This window comes from Lissotriton vulgaris, chromosome 7 (assembly GCF_964263255.1).
Source record: "Lissotriton vulgaris chromosome 7, aLisVul1.2, whole genome shotgun sequence".
In the NCBI taxonomy this organism is placed as follows: Eukaryota; Metazoa; Chordata; class Amphibia; order Caudata; family Salamandridae; genus Lissotriton; species Lissotriton vulgaris.
The window spans coordinates 1,398,143,348-1,398,162,830 of NC_141695.1; the positions used below are offsets into that span (position 1 = coordinate 1,398,143,348).

Sequence of the window (19,483 nt, forward strand, 5' to 3'; positions counted from 1 at the left end):
GTGGGGTAGTGGACAGGGGAATACAATATGCAAGACGGGACCGCCGCAGTCCGCCAAGCATATTATGAGTTTGCCAACTGCCAGCCTTTTCATGGCGACGAGCCCGCCATGGGGAAGCATTCAGCGGGGCACAACAGGTGCCCCCTGTTTGCATGCACCCCAAGTTCCAGCACGGCATGGACTTCACAGTTCATGCTATGCTGGAACTGCTTTTGCGTTCCCATTACAGTGCCTATTTTCATGGCACCGCCGTGAGAACGGAAAAAGAAATCCCCTCCTGACACAAGTTGAACTAAAATCTGGAAGGCTGTCCATGCACAGCTTTGGCGGTGCTGTGTTGGCGCAAACCCGGCATAGCACCGCCAAAGTCATAATCAGGCCCTAAGTCAGAAGGTAACATTTTTGACCAGGAAGAACCTGGTTGGTGTATCCAACCCCTGCTCCATCATGGTCAGCCTGAAATTGCACCTTTGTTCCAGTCTATCATGACCATTGACTATCATTGGCGCTTTGTGTTTTTTTATGGCTATTTTGCCTCAAATCTTTAAATACCCATATCTCTGGTTCCTCTTATTTGATTATTGATATTTTGGTGCAATTTTGTTTATTAAATCTTACTTTATTTTTGTATTTGGACTGGAAATGTATTGCTTGGCATTCTGACTTCATTTAATGTGTTGGTTCTGCATACGTTCTTTACTCATTGCCCTGAGTTAAGCCTGTCTCCTTTGTGCCAAAGCTAATAGGAAGTTGAGCTCAGGTTAATTTTGCGACTTTTATATATCTTTAGAAAAGAGGTGCTGAATATTTTCACTGCAGTCCTTCAGTGTTTAGGGACCGTGGTCGGTGCCAACATTTAGTTGCATTTTTATATCTGGATCTGTCTTATTTTTTAGACAAAAAAAATATGGTCACCTAGCTAAGAACACTTAGATTACATGGTAACTGAGGTGTGCCTTGCTCCTTTTTATTACCCCAATCATGTGAACTGATGGCACTCGTACAGGACTGGGTGTATTGCAAATGAGTACTTTCACAGAGGAACTTCCCTAAAAACCTTTCCTCATAAAAATAGCATACACTATGTCTCACAGTAAGCAATTCAATTCCATACCACACAGTCACCATACTCACGTGTAGCATTCCCAAACCATACCCTGCATCCAACCCACAGCACTAGCCACCATGCGCTCTTACACCATCCTGCAGAGGGCTTCTGTGTGTGACTCTGGATATCCCAACAAGTTGAACTTACCTGTCCCCAAGCCCGGGATGGCAAGTTCAATGAAGGGCACTCGGTTGACAATCGTGTCCCTTCCACACTTGTCGATGTCACCGTCACAGTACAGCATCTCAATGACCTCGCTGAGCCAGGTGGTGCCTAGAAGAAGCCACCAGAGTTGTGGTTAAAAAATACACCAGAGACATGAATGGTGATGGGGAAATAGCCCAGGATATAAGACACCTTATGATAAACGTTAAGATGATAACTAAAGAGGTAGGCTTGTCTCACAAGGCTTATGGTAATATGGGGTGGGCGTCTCCCTGAGGCACAGTTTACTCAGGTGAGTTATAGGTAGGTAAAAGTGGAAGAATCTGAGTAACCTAACAGGAACCACAGTGTGTATAAAGATGACTTTAGTCCTGAATTGGGAAGTGAACAGAAATGTTTTTTTCCTCTATGGACATAAATTACCTAGGTGGAAAGCGGAGATCTTGCTGACCTCAGAGGAGATACAGGGCACTTGTGTCAGCAGGCACATATAAGGCACATATAAGTGAGTATTTGAAAAAATCCAGACGCAGTAGAATCCCCGATTTTTTGGATTACCCTCTTGCTGAGCTAGTGATCTCAGAAAAGGCACACTAAAGATGTGGGAACTGCAGAATATTAATATGTGTGGGTGTTCCTCAAGACCCATGATTTGAGAGAACAACAGGAAAAGGGCTTGACTCACCTGACTTGGTGTAGGTAGAGATCAACAGGTCATCTGGCCGGGCCTGAAATGTCTCCACCTGGGCATAGTTTTCAGCAAAGTATTGCATCAGAGGGCAACCACGGACCAACTTTAGTGGCAGCCGAGGCAGTGGTTCTTTGACTTCCATGCTGAGGAGAGGTACATCCCAAGAGAAATTAACATTAATTTAAACTGAAAGCCAATAACATTTTCAACACATTGAAAAGTAATGCAGTCAAAAGAACACACCTGTTTGTTTTCATTAATTGTTTAACCATATTGTTGCCTCACTACATATCACAGATAGCAGTGTATCCAAAGCTTTAATGTATACTTTGAGTGGGCCTTGTTTCAGCCCCTTGCTCAAGACTGTAATAGATTTCTTGTCTCTCTCAGTTCTCTCCTCATTATTCAACGGTTTTTCTCCCTATTCCTGTAGTTCTCCCATACTTGCTGCATTTCTGCTTTTCTGTGTTGCATTAAAAAGTGGAAAACAAAAAAGGTATCTTCACTTTAACTATAGTTATACACTTCTGAATACCAGTGCCAAAATTGTATCCTTTCTGAAATACCTACTGCTGAGAAGAGGGCAGTAGCAGCCTGTCCTTAAGGGTGGAGGCACTCACTCCATCACCATTTTGAAAACATAAAACGTGCCTATCAGGCTCAGCAAAGGTCAGCTTGATAGCTTTAAGCCAGGCACTGTAAATGCTCTAAATGTGCATTTGCCAGGCTGCCTGAGCTGAACTTTGGCGGGCTGAAGAATTTACAGCCCCGTGGCCATGACCTTCTCAAGCCAGTAAAGCGCTGTGAGGTCCCCCCCCTCAGGATGAGGGGGCACGTCACAAATAGACCCGAATCAGGGGGCTTTAGTTTCAAGCCCTGAATGGGCCATGGTTGAATGTCCACGAGTGATGCCTTATCACAGAGTGGGGTGGAGTTAGAAGTCTCACTGATCCATCCCACTCTGTGATGAGTGGGGGACTGCTGCAACCTACATGGACTGACCTGTAACAATGTCAGCCAATGAGAGGAGGTGGAAGTCCCAATCTTTCAGGAACCACTAACGCTTCCCTCTTACCACCCGAGTTCAATGCTGCAGATCAGTACTTTTTTATGTTTGGCGCTTGCTTATCTGTATGAATATATGTGCATTTATGGATATGTGCTTGTGTATGTGCTTGTGAATGATTGGTGCACGCTTGTCAATGCATGCGTGTGAGTGTGCATGTAGATGGGTGAGTGAGAGAACGTGTGTGCGTGTGTGAAAGTGTGACCCTAGAATTACTGGCTGCCATTGGGTGAAGGAAATATGTTTTTATTTCTCAGTTTCCCATTTTATTTCACTATGAGTACTACATGGAAGTGTATTGTTTTCCCTGACTTTCACTGATCTTCTTTTCCCCACTCTCTGTTCTTGTTTTCTATTCCCAACTCACCTGATGCTCTCCCCCTCCCATTCCTGACTACTGATTCCTGTTTTATTAGGTTTTTTGTTGTCTTTTGAGGGGTGGTAGCTCCACACTGTACCTTCCAGGTCTTGAATCAGTCTTGTTACTCAACCAGCCTTCCCCTTGATTTGTGGAGTTCCTCAGGGCTCCTTCCAGAGCTACACCTTTTTTAATCTTTATATGCTCCCCCTTGCTGATATAGTGAGCTCATTTTTGGTTGTCTTTGGCTTCCAATGCTGTTGACACCCCGTTAATCATGTAAATCTCCCCAAATTCCAGCACTTCCTTTTACAGCCAGAAAGAGTGATGGTTCAGTCCTTCGTGTTATCACGTTTGATTATGGGAACACCTTGTATGTTGGTTCATCTCGCTATGTAGTCAGAAGGTTGCAGACTGTGCAGAATGCTGCTGCATGACTTCTGATGAACATCCCAAAAAAAACATCAGTTTGCCACCAGGGCTCTTAGGCATCTCCACTGGCTCCCAGTGGACCGTTGAATAAAGTTTAAGACCCTATGCATTATCCTCAGGGCAATCAATAATAAAGACCCCTCACTGTTAAGATCTGTTTCCTCCCCATATCTGTCTGGGAGATTTCTTAGATCTTCTTCAGTTAATCTACTAAGTGTCCCTTAGACTCTTAGTCCCGATTGAGTGACGGGTCTACCTCTTTTTGGGGGCCTAAATCTGGAACACTCTACCTTTGGAACTGTGCTAACTTGAGCATGGACTACCCTTCCACAAAGCCTTGAAGACCTGGTGTGTCAGTGACTAATCTTCCCTTACAGCTACCAACCATTTCCGGTATCTGATTGTGGTGTTGGAGCATGCCATGTTTGGAATGAATGATACATCAATGGTAGAACTAAGAATGAACGGGATGAGAGATTTGTGGGGAGGACGGTTGGTGAGAGGCTTGGAGATGGTTGTGTTCAAGTTATGATGCAGAGTTGCCAATAAAGGATTTCAAATATACTCAATTCGTAAGAGTATACTTTACAAGTTGGCGACGGAGGACGGAGGAGCAACTCTGCGTGAGCCCACGGAAGCGGAGTGAAATTGATTAAGTTAATTACATGAATGGAAGAAAATAAGATTGAAGCAGCAACACTGAGGTGAGCCGAGTGGAATGCTAAACTGACTAGAGGAAAGCATATGACCTATTTAAAGTAATAAAAAAAAAGAGAAGGGAATATACAACTTACAATTTGGTCGGGAGCGTGAGTGAGGAGGCGCGAGAAGACAGAGTGACATATAGTGTGCGGGAGAAGCCTGAAGTATCACGTGCACTGGGAACGTCACTACGAACAACGCGAGAAACTGAAGTATGGCGTGAGGAGGAAGCAATTGTCATGTCACTGAGTGTGTGCAAGGGAAGCTGCACTACGTTGAGTTTGACGTACAACGCGATTGAAGAAGACGCAGGTGGCCATTTTAGATTGGGAATTGAAGGAAAAACATCGGAATAGTGGCAGCGCTCGTGAATAACGACGGGCGCATGAAGAAAAACTGATCGGCCGGCAAAGTGAATAAACAAAAGGTATTTTGGAACTATGGTGAGTGTGACATTTTTTATATTTCACAAAGAAGCGTAGAAACAAGGAAAAGAGCAGTTTAAACCACAGTACTGCTTTTAGTGAAGTAACTATTTATAAGATAGAGGGGAAATGAACTAGGAGCTATTTGTAATAGGAAAAAGGAGAGAATTACTTGCAAGAACTTAAAGAAAATATTATTTACAAAGAAAATAAATAGTAGGAAGTGGAATGTGTGCTGCACAAACCTTTACTTTGACACCACCTATACCATTTTTGGCAGAACCAGGAGAACCAAAAATTAAATGGCAAGAATAGAAAGTATATTTTATAAACTATATGGTCACTATAAAAAACATAGATATGACACCAGAAATAAAAAAAGGAATATTGTTACATTCTTTGGGACCAGAAGGAATTAGACAATATCATCAAATGCAAAAAAAGGAAAGAGGTGAAGATGAAATAGATGTCTATGAAAATGCATTAGATGATTTAGAGAGTTATTATGCACCAACTGTATGTGTTGCTATTGATAGGTACAAGTTTTTCAGAAGAAAACAAGATCAGAACGAGAAATCAAATGATTATTTGAGTGTTTTGAAGAAAATGGCGGAGAAATGCAGATTCGGTCAAATAGAGGAAGAATTAATAAGAGACCAAATCATTATGTTGACAAATAATAAAAGAGTGCAAGAGAGATTGTGGACTATGGGTGATGGAACACTGAACAAGGTACTTGCTGTTGTGAGAAAAGCAGAAGTATCTCTAAGGTGCGCAAAAGCGGCTCTTGATGAAGAAAAAGGGGAAGAAAAAGAGGAAGTATGTGTTGTAAGAAAAACAACAAAAACAAGCAGTATACATTCAGGGAAAAAAGACAAATTCAAAGAGACAAAGGTAGAAAGGAAAACTAATTACCCAGTAAAAACTGACTATAGAAGAGAAAGTCAAACAAATTTGGCCTGTTACAGGTGTGGAAGCTATACTTATTTAGCTAACTGCAGAGCTTGTAGAGCAAGAGATCAAAAATGTACTGAGTGCGGGTTAATTGGACACTATGCACAAGTCTGTTATAGGAAAGACAAGACAACAAAAAATAAATATGTAACAAGAGAAGAGGAAGGAAAAGAAAGTCAACAGGAAAATTCTGATGATGATGATGAGGTTTTCATGATAAAAGATTTCCTTTTAGATGTGAAGAGTAAAGGGAAAAGTAAACCGACTTGTGAAATTGTTGTTGCCTGAGTGAAGGTGATGTTAGTAGCTGACTCAGGGTCACCCTACACTATTGTGAATTTGGATATGTGGAATGAGAAACTTGTAAAAGAAATTGGTGAAGAACTTAAAGTATGTGATATTAATCCTAAGAGTTTCACTGGCGAAAGCATTCCAATGGTGGGATGTAGAGATGTAACATTTGAATTCAAAGGAAGGCAGGCAGAAGGAAAAGTGTATGTAGCTGAGTATGGACCGAGTGTGTTCGGATGTAGAGATCAAGCGAGTCTAGATATAATTCTAAATCCCAATGGGAAAGAACAAGTGATGGTGTTAAGTGATGATGATGATTTAAGTAAGAAAATAAAAGAAGATTATGGGGATGTTTTTTCAGGGAAATTGGTATGCTGAAAGGGTTCAAACATAACATTAAACTGAAGGGAAATGCTGTACCAGTAAATTATAAAGTAAGGAATGTTCCATTTGCTGTGAGAAGTGAGTTAGAGAAGGAATTGCTAAGGTTGGAAACATCAGGAATAATTGAAAGGATTGAATCGTCTGAGTGGATGTCTCCGATTGTTGTGGCAAGAAAATTGAATGGTAAAATTAGGTGTGTGTGGGTTTGAGGGGTGTGAACAAGGAGATTCAATTTGACAAATATCCTTTACCAAAGATTAATGAGTTATTGGCAAAGACAAAGGGGATGAAATGGTTCTCTACAGTGGATTTATCATCGGCGTACCATCAAATTCAATTACATAAGGAGAGCAGTAGGATAACATCTTTTATTACCCTTTTTGGATGTTTACAATATATTAGGATGCCATTCGGACTAGCTTCTGCGGGGGCAGTATTTCAGAGGATAATGAGTGAAATTTTGAAAGACATATTTTCATGATGATATCTTGATAATGGGGGAAAACAAGAAAGTACATAACCAGAGATTAAAAGATGTGTTCAATGTTCTGAGAGAAAAAGGTTTAACAGCTGAGTATGGAAAATGTAAGTTAGCAAAACAAAAGGTATCCTATTTAGGTCACAATATGGGAATGGACGGTATATCTCCAAAAAAAGAACTATTGGAAGCTGTAAGAGAAGCACCTGAACCAAAGAGCAAAGAATAATTGCTCTAGTTTTTAGGACTGGCGGAGTATTACTCCAAATTTGTACGAAATTTTGCAGAAAAGTCCTATGATTTAAGACAATTACTTAAACAAAGGAGTACATTTGACTGGAATGGTAAATGCAAAGAGAGTTTTGTAACTTTAAAAAGAGAGATTTGCAATGCAACACCAATTAAGGGATTTGATCCAGATTTGAGGAGTACGTTTACTGTGAATGCAAGTGGAAAGGGTCTGGGTGCAGTACTGACACAGAATAAGAGTGGTGATAAAGAAGTAATTATTGGTTTTGGGTTGAAGAGTTTAACACCTACTAATTGTACTCTGTAATCGAAAGAGAAACTCTAGGATGTGTGTGGGGAATGGAACATTTCAGAGCATTTTTGTGGGATAATGAATTTGATGTAAGAACTGATCATAAGCCATTGGGGAATTTATTACTACAAGTGGAATGGTGAGAGCATCAGCAAGGATTACAAGACTTTCAATGAGGTTACAAGACTACAACTACAGATTAAAATATGTGCCAGGTGTACAAAATAAAATCACAGATTGTTTAAGTAGAATACCTTTACCGATTAAGGAAGTAACAAAGAATATTTGGGATGACTACCAAGTTGCTGTAGTTGAAGAAGAGAATTTGAGGTCTATCAAAAGGAAAGACTGAATCTTAGAATATGAAAAGGATGAGTTGATGGAAATAATAAAAGGCAACGTCTTGAAGGGATGGAGAGAAAGAAAACCAAATGTAGCAGAGGAAAGGTGTTTTTGGGAAGTAAAGAGTGAGTTGAGTGTAGAATCAGGATTTGTGTGCAGAGGTGGAAAAATGATACCACCAAGAGGGTTGAGGAAGAGAATAATAGATTTGTGTCATGAATGACATTTTGGTATTGTTAGAATGAAGAAGAGAATTAAATGTTCATATAGGTGGCCACGAGTAGATATTGAAGTGGAAAGAGTTGTGAAGGAGTGTGCGGATTTGGATAAAAGTTTAAGAACAATGAAGCCACAACTGTCACCTATGCAATGTCCAGAAATGGTTTGGGACTTAGTTGCAATACATTTTGTTGGTCCAGTACAAACCAAGAATAGAGAAAGTACATTTATTATAGTTTTGATAGATTATTTTAGTAAATGGGTTGAGCTGGAAATTGTTGAAAAAGCTGATGCGGAAACTGTTTTTTAAGTGGTGTATTTTTAAAGGAAGGTTTGCCAAAAAGAATTGTGAGTGACAATGGCACACATTTTACGGCATTAAAAGTGGAAGAAATTTTAAAAAGAAATGGTGTAGTTCATGCTAGAACATCGGTGTATCATCCTTCAGGAAATGGTGCTGTCAAACGATTTAATCGTGTTATTAAAGGCACAATTCAAATTGCTTGTGAAAACAGAAAGAATTGGGAAGTAGAGTTAAAAAAAATGTTGTGGGGATATCGTCTAACACCATCTCCCACTGGTCTCAGTCCATTTGTTATGATGAGGGAAAGGGAACCTTTCACGAAAGATAACATAGGATGGATGGATAGTACTAAATATATTGAGTGGTCACCAGAGAAAGTTAAACAAAGCATAATAAATGCACAACAGGTGTATAAAAAGAATTTTAACACTAAGAATGTGACAAAGGTGAAAGAACTTGAGGTAGGAGATTGGGTAAAAACAAAAAAATGGGCTAAGGTTGCTAAAGGAGAAAGTGTATTTTCTTTTTTGTTTTTTTTAAGATGTTTATTAGATATAAGACAAGGTAGCAAATGTGTTCAAATATTCAAAATTAACATATAGAATATCCATGTCAAACATCTCTCAATTTTTCAATTTTCACCCGACCCCACCCTCCCACCCAGAAAACGCAGCAGGAAGATAGTAAGGAAGGAAAGAATTACAATAGAAAATACTTAATTAGGAAAAGAAAGAAGAAAAGAATCAGTAAACCTGGCAGTTTCATCCAGATATCTTGGGCCTTCATTTTCAAGAGTCATCCAATCATTTAGGGGTTCCCAGATTCGTTCTCCCTCCCTCCGAGCCCTAGGTCCTCTTCTCTTGAAAACAGATACTTCCCACTTACTCACATTGATAAATTTACCCAACCACTCATGCACATTCGGGGAAATAGGTTTCAGTCAAACAGTCGCAATTGATAGCCGCAAGATAGCCATGGCAATAAAAAATAGTTTGCACCCTGGTTCGGTCATATTCTGATCCACTATACCCAGCATTATAGCCTGAGATGTCAATAATATCCTGCGTTTCAACATTTGGTCCAGATAATGCTCAATCTTATTTAGAAAAGGTGTCAGGCTAGGGTAAGTTGCGAAAATATGAATGCTGTCATCCGCATATTCTCTACACCGGGGGCATTCTAGATCCTGAACATCTAATAATTCGGCACTATGCCTCAGCGTTATTGCCCAATAATATATCTGAAAATTGGGCACGGACCATCCCCCCCTCTCCCTGGGGAATGTCATAAATTTCATAGCACGCATGGGCCGTTTCCATGCCCATAAGAGCCAGGAGATGATCCGATTAAATTTTCTAAACCAATTTTGATCAAAGAATAAAGGAATGGCTCTTAAATAATACAAAATTTTGGGCAAGAATATCATTTTAACCACATTACATTGACCCATTAGTGTTAATCGAAGATTATTAATCCAACGGGCATCAGCATCAATTTTATCTATCAAAAAGGGATAAGTTGATCGGAATTATCTTATCTGGATTAGCAAAAATTTCTATCCCCAGATATTTAGCATGATGCACCACCCATGGAACAGCTAAAACAATTTTATCATTATGTATGATTTGAGTTTTGGCCTCATTCAAATGATACCCTGAAATCAGACCAAACTGCATTGTGAGAATCTGGATTTCTTGTAAAGCCACCTGAGGGGAATCTGTCAAAACAGCCAGGTCATCCGCGTAGCCTAGGACTTTAGCAACCCCCCCCCCCTTGGACTGAATTGAACGAATCAGACTATCAAGAAAAAGTTTTTAAATTAAGGGATCAGTATAAATTGCAAATAATAAGGGGGAACAGGGACAGCCCTGCCTTGTAGCTCTCAGAATATTAATTGTGCCAGTCTGAATTCCCATGACAGAAATTTGGGCTATAGGTTGTTTGTACATACTCTGAATAGCACAAATAAATCTTTCCCCCAACCCATAATGCTTCAGAGTAGCCCATAAAAAAGGCCAGGAGACCCTGTTAAAAGCTTTCTCTGCGTCCAGCAGAATTAAAGCCATAGGGTCCCCTGAAACCTTGGTAAAATCAAACAGCAGCACAATTGTGCGGCGTATGTGATCAATCGTTTCCCTCCCGGGAACGAACCCATGTTGTTGAGGGGAAACTAGTTTTTTAATAACTCCCAACAGCCGATTCGCCAAAATCTTGGCATATATTTTTATATCACTGTTTATCCTGGTGATTGGGCGATAAGACCCTGTATCAGAAGGTTCCTTACACTTCTTCAAGAATGTAACTATTCTGGCTCTTCTCCAGGAGTCATGAGGCATATCCCCATTCTGGATCTTACCAAACATTTCCATCATCACCGGTGCGAGCTGAGATCGGAAGCATTTATAAAATTCCCCCGGCAGGAAATCCGGTCCCACAGCCTTACCAGCAGGGAGGGAATCTATAGCAATCAGGATTTCCTCCATTCTAATGTCTGCATCTAGCAAATCGCTCTCCTCAGAGGATAATGCGTCAACCTCAATGTCCCTAAGATATTCTTGAATTTCTAACAGTATTGGCTCGTTTTCCCTGATATCCTCTTTATAGAGTTTTTGATAAAAGTTTTGGAAAGCTAACGCAATAGCACCTTCTTTCGAGACTAAACCTACATCTGGATCTAGGATATTTTTAATACACATTAGAGACTCTCTCTCACAGGTTCTAGATGCGAGTAGATGTCCTGCTCTTTCACTATTTTCAAACATCTTGGACCTCCAAGCTACATATTTACTTGCCTCCTTAGCTTGTGAAATCTCGGTAATAGCTGATTTGGCCAAGACACTTTGTGTCTGAGCAGAGGCACTGTCCTCAGTCAGAGACAGACCCCGATCTAAGTTCAGCTCTGCCTTCTCTAGATCTCCATATAACGCCAACAGTTTTGTTTTTTTGTTTTTTCTGACTTTCCCATCCAAAGTGGGTAGTCTAGCCCCTTATCCCGGCCTTAAGTGTGTCCCAGACATTTTGTATCCCATTACTGCCCATATTTTCTTCTAAGAATCTTATGATCTAACCAGCCATAGATTCTGTATACAACCTATCCCTAAGCAAGCCCCGACTGAACGTCCATAAATCCAGTTTATCCCCCCTTGATTGCACATTAATTTCATGTAAAAGCAGATTATGATCTGACATCACTCTAGGATACTTCGTAATATTAGATTTTGAAACCAAAACTGAGGAAATAAGAAAATAATCTAGTCTAGAGCATATTTTATGAGGTGCCGAGAAATAAGTAAATCCAGGATCCCTAGGTCTAAAGAATGTCCAAGCGTCTATCAAACCATGTAGATCCATCATATGCCGTAAAGCCCTATACACCTTTGGTTTTCGACCCCCATATGTTGCCCCTGGTTGATTCATCAAGCCACAGTCAATATTTATATTGAGGTCCCCGCACACTATCAATGGGGTAGGCCACCCTACCAACTCAAGATTCAGCCATTTGTATATTTCTGGATCATCAGGTACAGGGCCGTACATTGAACATAAAGTCAGCTCTTTATTAAAAAATGTACCATGCACAATGACCCAGCGGCCATAAGAATCCGCTGCTGATCGAGTTATATTAACCCGACCCCGTCTTGCCAGAATGGCAACTCCTTTGGTCTTTGTCTCCAATTTAGTCCAGGATGCCAGCTGGAACCCCTCATACTCCAAAAATGTATGCCGACTGGCTTCTATATGCGTTTCTTGAAGGCATATGATATCTGCTTGCAAGAAACGAAGATCTTCTCTGATTCGGCGACGTTAATTTGGGTCATTAAGCCCACAGATATTGATAGATGCTACTCGAATATTAGCCATGCCACTAAGAAAACATTTCTAAGATTAAACCTGCCAGTACACTGTATCACATTAAACCAAATTCCTCTTTCTTCAGAACCCACCTTTCCCTCCCCTTGCACAGTCCCCCCCCCTATCCCCGCGGCCCTCCCTCCCCGCCCTCCCACCCCCACCCACAAAACAGGCAAAAGGGGTCCTCGGACCCGTGTGATGCCTCCAGCTTCCCAAATGCCCATGGTCACTCCCTGTCCACCACACATCCATCCAAGAGAGCGAGGAAAGATGAGAATCCTGAAGGATCAACAGAAAGAATATAAAAGGACAGATATATATAACCACTCACAAATAGAAGCCATTAAAGGGTTGATTCAAAAATCACTAAGTCTTGAGGTCCATTAACCATCAGGAAGTTCATTCAGGTAGTCCCCAGCTTGTATTTCAGAAGTGAATACCCGTGTCTTGCCTCGATAAATAACTTTTAACCATGCAGGGTTCATCAGGTAAACCTTGCATCCCTTCTTTTGGAAGGGAGTAATCAGTGAACGGAATCGCCACCTCGGTTCCACTGTGGCGTGGCAAAAATCCGGTCGCACAAAAAATGAGTGTCCCTCTATAGATCTTTTAGCGTCAGGGCGGGCCTTTTAAAAAATGGTTTGCCTCAGTTAAAAATTGCCGAAGAATATTAATATTGCTCGTGGTTTCGCTTCAGCGCCTGGATTTTTTCTAACATAAACGGGAACCGGTGGACTCCTTGAATCTCTGATTCCCAACACCAGTGTGACAGTTCCGGAAATGCCGCTTTAAACAATGTAACAACAAATCCACTTGTGTCTTGCCCCTCGGCCTTCTCTTCAATTCCTATTAATCGTAGATTGTTCCTACGTAGCCAATTGTAGGAATCCTCCAGCTTCCACATTATATCCATAAGTTTTTCATCATTGGTGGTAGTTTTTATTTCTGCCCCCTGTAATCCGGCCTCAAGCCCAACAATCCGTTCTTCCAGGGCTGCTGTTCTAGCAATCACCTCAGACCATGCCTTCGTGTTCTTCCGAATGGCCCCCTGTATTTTCATGGTGGCCAGATGGGCCCTCTTATGCTCCTGCCGTGCTTCGCTTTGAATAGATTTCAACATTTCGTATATCAAAGAGTTTGGGGGAGATGACTCCATCTCTCCGCTGGGACCCTCTACTCGTTCTACCTGTGTGCTCGGTCCTTCTGCTCCTGCAAGGCCAATAGTAGCATGTAAGTAATCCCATTCAAGATTATTGCCAGCTTCAGACCCATCACTATTAGAAACCTTTAGTTTCTGTTTAGCCATCTTCCTTCCTTTCGTATGGCGCGGGGTCACCCTCTTTAAAGTATCACCAGTATTAGGGGGGCTACCACTCTCTTCACCTGATGATAAATATTCGTTAGTAGAGTCCACAGTTGATTCAGAGTCCTCTGCTACGGAAAAGAAGCTATCACCATCCTGGGTATCCTGGAAGCTACCCCCAGCTAATCCTGGATCTGACTTCCCTCCAGAAGGGGTTAGAAAGTTAAATGTATCACCCTGATCCATCTCGTCAATCTCTGAGTTCTCTGAATTCTCTGAGTTCTGCACAGAGCTAGTGTTTTTGGCCCCTTCACTCCCTCCGGACTCGAGTGCTACATACACAGGGGGCTCCGGTGTAGCAATATAGGGAGCCCGGTTTTTTGCCTCGCCTTCAGCCCCAGGGTTTTCAATATCCTTTGAGTCTCTCACTGTATCTTTTAGACCTTCTGTAGCTTTCCCTGGCTTCTCACCATTTTTGCCAATTCCAGTACCACCAGCCGTCGAGGCGTTTTAACATTTTTAGGGAGTTCAGAGATTTATATAGCGCACTACTCACCCATAGGGTCTCAAGGCGCTTGTGGGAGGGGGTGCATTATTTATCGAATAGCCAGCTTTTAAGTTCTTTTCTGAAGGAAATGTAGTTCTGTGTGAGGCGAAGGTGAGTGGGGAGAGAGTTCCAGGTCTTTGCTGCCAGGTAGGAGAAGGATCTTCCTCCCATGGTGGATCTGTGGATGCGCGGAACTGTGGCAAGCGCTTGGTTGGAGGATCTTAGTTGGCGGGTGGGTGTGTAAAAGGACAGTCGCGTGTTGAGGCATTCGGATCCTAGTTTGTGGAGGGCCTTGTGAGCGTGGGTGAGGAGACGGAACGTTATTCTCTTGTTGACGGGGAGCCAGTGGAGGTCTTTCAGGTGGCCGGTAATGTGAGCTTGGTGTGGGATGTCCAATATGAGTCTGGTAGATGCGTTTTGGATGCGTTGGAGTTTTTTCTGTAATTTGGCTGTGGTTCCGGCGTAGAGGGTGTTTCCATAGTCCAGTCGGCTAGTGACCAGTGCGTGGGTGACCGTCTTTCTTGTTTCAGTGGGGATCCAACGGAAGATTTTTTTGAGCATGCAGAGTACGTTGAAGCAAGAGGATGAGACGGCGTTAGCTTGTCTGGTCACCGAGAGGGAGGAGTCTAGGATGAAGCCCAGGTTGCGTGCGTGGTCTGTGGGTATGGGTGCTGTGCCCAGGGCCGATGGCCACCAAGAGTCGTCCCAGGCAGAGGGTGAAGATCCTAGGATGAGAACTTCTGTTTTGTCTGAGTTAAGTTTTAGGCGGCTGTTTTTCATCCATTCGGCTACTTCTTTTATGCCTTCATGAAGATTGGTTTTGGCGGTGTTAGGGTCTTTGGTGAGGGAAAGGATCAGCTGGGTGTCGTCAGCGTAGGAGATGATGTTGAGGTTGTGTAGTCGCGCGATGGATGCGAGGGGACTCATGTAAACATTGAAGAGGGTGGGACTGAGTGATGATCCTTGTGGGACTCCGCAGATGACTTCGGTGGCCTCTGATTTGAATGGGGGGAGTCGGACTCTCTGGGTTCTCCCGGCGAGGAACGAGATGATCCAGTCCAAGGCTTTTCCTTGTATTCCGACATTGCTGAGGCGTTGTATGAGGGTGCTATGACAGACTGTGTCGAAGGCGGCGGAGAGGTCGAGTAGGATGAGGGCAACTGTTTCTCCGTTGTCCAGAAGCGTTCGGATGTCATCTGTCGCTGCAATGAGGGCGGTTTCGGTGCTGTATTTGGCTCGAAAGCCGGATTGTGAGGGGTCGAGGGAGTTGTTGGATTCAAGGAAGGCGGCGAGCTGGCTATTAACGGCTTTCTCAATGACTTTGGCAGGGAATGGGAGGAGGGAGATGGGGCGGTAGTTCTTAAGTTCAGAGGGGTCAGCTGTGGGTTTCTTCAGGAGGGCACTGAGTTCGGCATGTTTCCAGCTTTCTGGGAAGGTAGCGGAGTTGAAGGAACAGTTGATGACATCACGGAGATGGGGTGCGATGATGGAGTCTGCTTTGTTGAAGATGTGGTGGGGACAGGGGTCGGTTGGCGAACCTGAATGGATGGAGTTCATTAGGCGGATGGTGTCTTCAGTGGTGATTGGGTTCCAGGCACTAAGGTTGTTAGAGAGCGGTTCGGGTTTGGAAGTGGGTGGGGTGGGGTGGGCTGTTCTTTCGAAATGTTCTTAAAGCTGTTATGTATATCCGCGATTTTGTTGTAGAAGAAAGAGGATAAAGAGTCGCAGAGGTCTTGGGAGGGAGTAATGTCGTTTGAGGCTGCGGTGGGGTTGGTAAATTCTTTGACGATGTTGAATAGTTCCTTGCTGTTGTGGGCGTTGTTGTCGAGTCGATCCTTGAATGCTGATTTCTTGGTGGATCGGATCAATTGGTGGTGTTTGCGGGTGGCTGCCTTGAAGGTGGTCATGTTGTCAGTGGTTGGGTTTTCTCTCCATGTTTTTTCGAGAGTACGGCATAGTTTCTTGGAATTCTTAAGGTCATCGTTGAACCAAGGGGCCTTTTTGCTACCTTGTTTGATCTGGTGGTTTTTTTGGGGTGCTAATACGTCAGCTCTGTGGGTGATCCATTGTTTGAGTTTGGTGGCAGCTTCGTTTGGGTCCGATGAGAGGGCTGGAGGGTTTTGGTTGAGTGACGTGAGGAGTTGGTCGGTGGTGATTTTGTTCCAGTTTCTTCGAGGAGCAGGTTGTGGGGGGTTGTGAGTCGTGGTGGTTTTGTAGCTGAAGTGAACACAGCTGTGGTCCATCCAATGGAGAGCTGTGGTATGATTGAAGAAGATGTGTTTGCTGGAGGTGAAGATAGAGTCAAGCGTGTGTCCGGCTAAGTGGGTGGGGGTGTCAACAAGTTGTTTGAGTCCGAGAGTGGCCAGGTTGTCCAGAAGGGTGGTGGCGTTGTAGTCGTTTTTCTTTTCTAGGTGGAAGTTGAAGTCTCCCAGTAGAATGTAGTTCTCGGAGGGGAGGGCATGTGGGCTGATGAAGTCGGTGATGTCTTCGCTGAATTGTTTACGGGTTCCTGATGGTCTGTAGATGAGGGTGCCTCTAAGTGTGGTCCTGGGGTCGGTGTGGATCTGGAAGTGGAGGTGTTCGGCGGTTTCAAGATAGTCGTCGAAGTTGGTCGTGATTCTGATGGTGTTCTTATGGACGATGGCGATGCCGCCTCCTGTTTGGTTGGTACGGTCTTTTCAGATGATCTTGTAAGCGTCCGGGATGGCTATGGCGATGTCGGGTGCTGATGATACGTTCATCCAGGTTTCTCTAAGGAAGGCGATGTCCGGTGACGCAGTGTTGAGTAGGTCCCAGAGTTCTGTGGCGTGTTTGTGGATCGAGCGGGTGTTTAGCAGGATGCATTTCAGGTGGTTAGAGTCGGAGCTGTGTTTGGAGGTCGTGGATTTGGTGTGGGTCTTGATGCAGGCGAACTTGCAGGAGTGGCAGGAGAAGGGACCGTGGGTAAGTCCTGGGGCAGCTTCGTAGCATTGTGGTGTGCGTCCGGGGTTAAGGGCTAGGAGGGTGGCGGCGTCAAACGTTATGCGGGAGGAGTGCGGTCTGCGGGGGACAGGGGGTCTGGCGCTGGGTGCGGTCCAGGCGCGGACGGGCGTAGACGGGCTTATCTTTCGCGCACCTTCGGCACGCATGGGGCGAGACCGCTGCGTGTGAACGCTGCGCGCAATGGCATCTGTCATATGTGGATGGTGGAGGGGGCGGGGGCGAGGGAGGGTCAGCTGGGAGGCGGTAGCGGGGAGGAGACACGGGTCAGGAGTGGACACAACAACAACAACAAAATGGCTGCTTAATACTGAAAGCGAAACGGGGCACAGCCGAGGACCGGCAATGAATTAATTAGCAGTCTGCGGCAATTTTGTTTCCCAACAAAGCAGCGCTAACGTGCACTATGCAAATAAGCAGATACAATTTCTATTTTTAAATGCGCTGGCTACGTTGCGTTTAATTCGGCAAAGCTGTGCAAATGTTCACTAATCGCACTGTGCAGGCTACGATACCAGGACGGGTCCAGGCAGCAGGGAAGCAGGCAGCGATGAGGCACACGAACAAGGCAGCAAGGAAGGGAGCGTGGGTGAGCGACCGCTTCGGGGCAAGCCCAGGTGGTCACAGCGTTAGGCAGGAAGGGACGAGCTTACTCTGTCTGTGGGAGGGAGGGTCAGCTGGGAGGCGGTAGCAGGGAGGAGACACGGGTCAGGAGTGGACACAACAACAACAACAAAATGGCTGCTTAATACTGAAAGCGAAACGGGGCACAGCCGAGGACCGGCAATGAATTAATTAGCAGTCTGCAGCAATTTTATTTCCCAACAAAGCAGCGCTAACGTGCTCTATGCAAATAAGCAGATACAATTTCTATTTTTAAATGCGCTGGCTACGTTGCGTTTAATTCGGCAAAGCTGTGCAAATGTCCCTTTAACAAGCCTTTCTTAAGACTCACCGCCACTGTCCTGAGTCCCGCTCTCTCCGTCCTTTCGGGTTTCCCGGCTTTCTCTTTCTTTAATGCCGGTGTTGTCATTATCTTCTGTGAGACGGGGGTGAGTCCTCCGCCGCTTTAGCAGCCTCGTTTTTGCGAGGCGGCATTCTTTCTCCCCGGCTACCGTGAATCGCTGCACCTCGCTGTTGATTCTCCACAGGCCACACCTTCCAAGCCCACAGGTGAGCCCGGCTCCGGAGGGAGATTACAGCGAGCCCCGCTGCCCGCAGCCAGAGCCACTGATTCTGCCAAACCGTGAGCAAAGATCTTTTTTTTCCCCCTGCCACGGAGTCTTCCACAAGAGCCCCCAGAGTAGTAGTATCCGATTCTCCGATCCTCTTTACGATATCCTCTCCTCTACGCTCTCACACCGCCATCAATTCCAGAGCCGGACAGGGAGGGACACTCACTCGGGTCAAGCGGCCCCCATCTTGTATTTTCTAAACCACTTAAGGTTGTGGAGTGTTTCAAAAATTCGGCAAGGCTAAGTGATGGTCGAGCATGGCATATGAGTCGCATGACCAAATGTAAGAATATTAAAAAAGCGCAGGAGGAGGATGTTGGGGAAACTACAGCCATGTTTGATGAGTGGTGTGGGAGGATGAGGTAGAGGATGAAGTGGAAGTTGAAGAAGCAATTGGTGAGCAAGAAATTACTGAGAGTTCTGAAGAAACACAAGAACAAATAGATGTGGATTCTAGGAGGTTGGGAAGATTGGGAAGAGTCATTCATACTCCTCACAGATTTTTTTTTTAAATGTGTTTATTAGAGTTGCAGGATAATCACATAGCAGTTACATAAGCAAACATACATTATTTTAGAAATTATAAAGTTGGGAGCGTCCACTGCAGTGTATAGGTTAAGGATGCGATTTTTCATGTGAACAGTTAAACAGACAACAAAGTAGGCAAACAGTCAGTACAGTCAAGAAACATATCTACATGAATGAACATGCATGTGTAATAGTATCCGTCAACATTTGCACTTAAGCAGGGTATGTGAGGTCAGTGCAGTATAGGGAGACATTGCATAAAGATACATTCTCAGGTACAGATATAATCAGATATCATACAGCAGCAGGTTTTGGATCCAAATAAAGTCAAACACCAATCTAGTTTTAGGTGCATAAAACAATAGTGCACCTAGCAATCAATGCTTCCCAGTTCAGCCGGATGCCCCAGAATATCATCGTCCTACCCAGTACCTCCAACTCGCGGCTCAGGAGTAGCCCGCCCAGAATTGCGGGTGTGTGCTCTATCACGCATCCACTGCAGGAACTGCTCCCATATATCTCTTGGACGAGAGGCAGTGGGAATAAGCTCCCAATAAAGACCAAGTTGCGTGTGTCCAT

The 19,483-nt window shown here is 44.0% G+C and overlaps 1 protein-coding gene across 1 annotated transcript in view; it reads right to left on the bottom strand.

Annotated features, from left to right (window-relative positions):
* The window catches only part of LOC147705714 (sulfotransferase 1 family member D1-like), a 332,723-nt gene that overhangs the window by 256,673 nt on the left and 56,567 nt on the right, over positions 1–19,483 (bottom strand). The window contains exons 2-3 of the mRNA XM_086928974.1: positions 1,959–2,107; positions 1,256–1,381 (exon numbers count right to left, since the gene is read on the bottom strand). Of these exons, the coding sequence (XP_086785100.1) occupies positions 1,256–1,381; positions 1,959–2,106 (274 nt within the window). The 5' untranslated portion in view covers position 2,107. The remainder of the gene's footprint in view (positions 1–1,255; positions 1,382–1,958; positions 2,108–19,483) is intronic.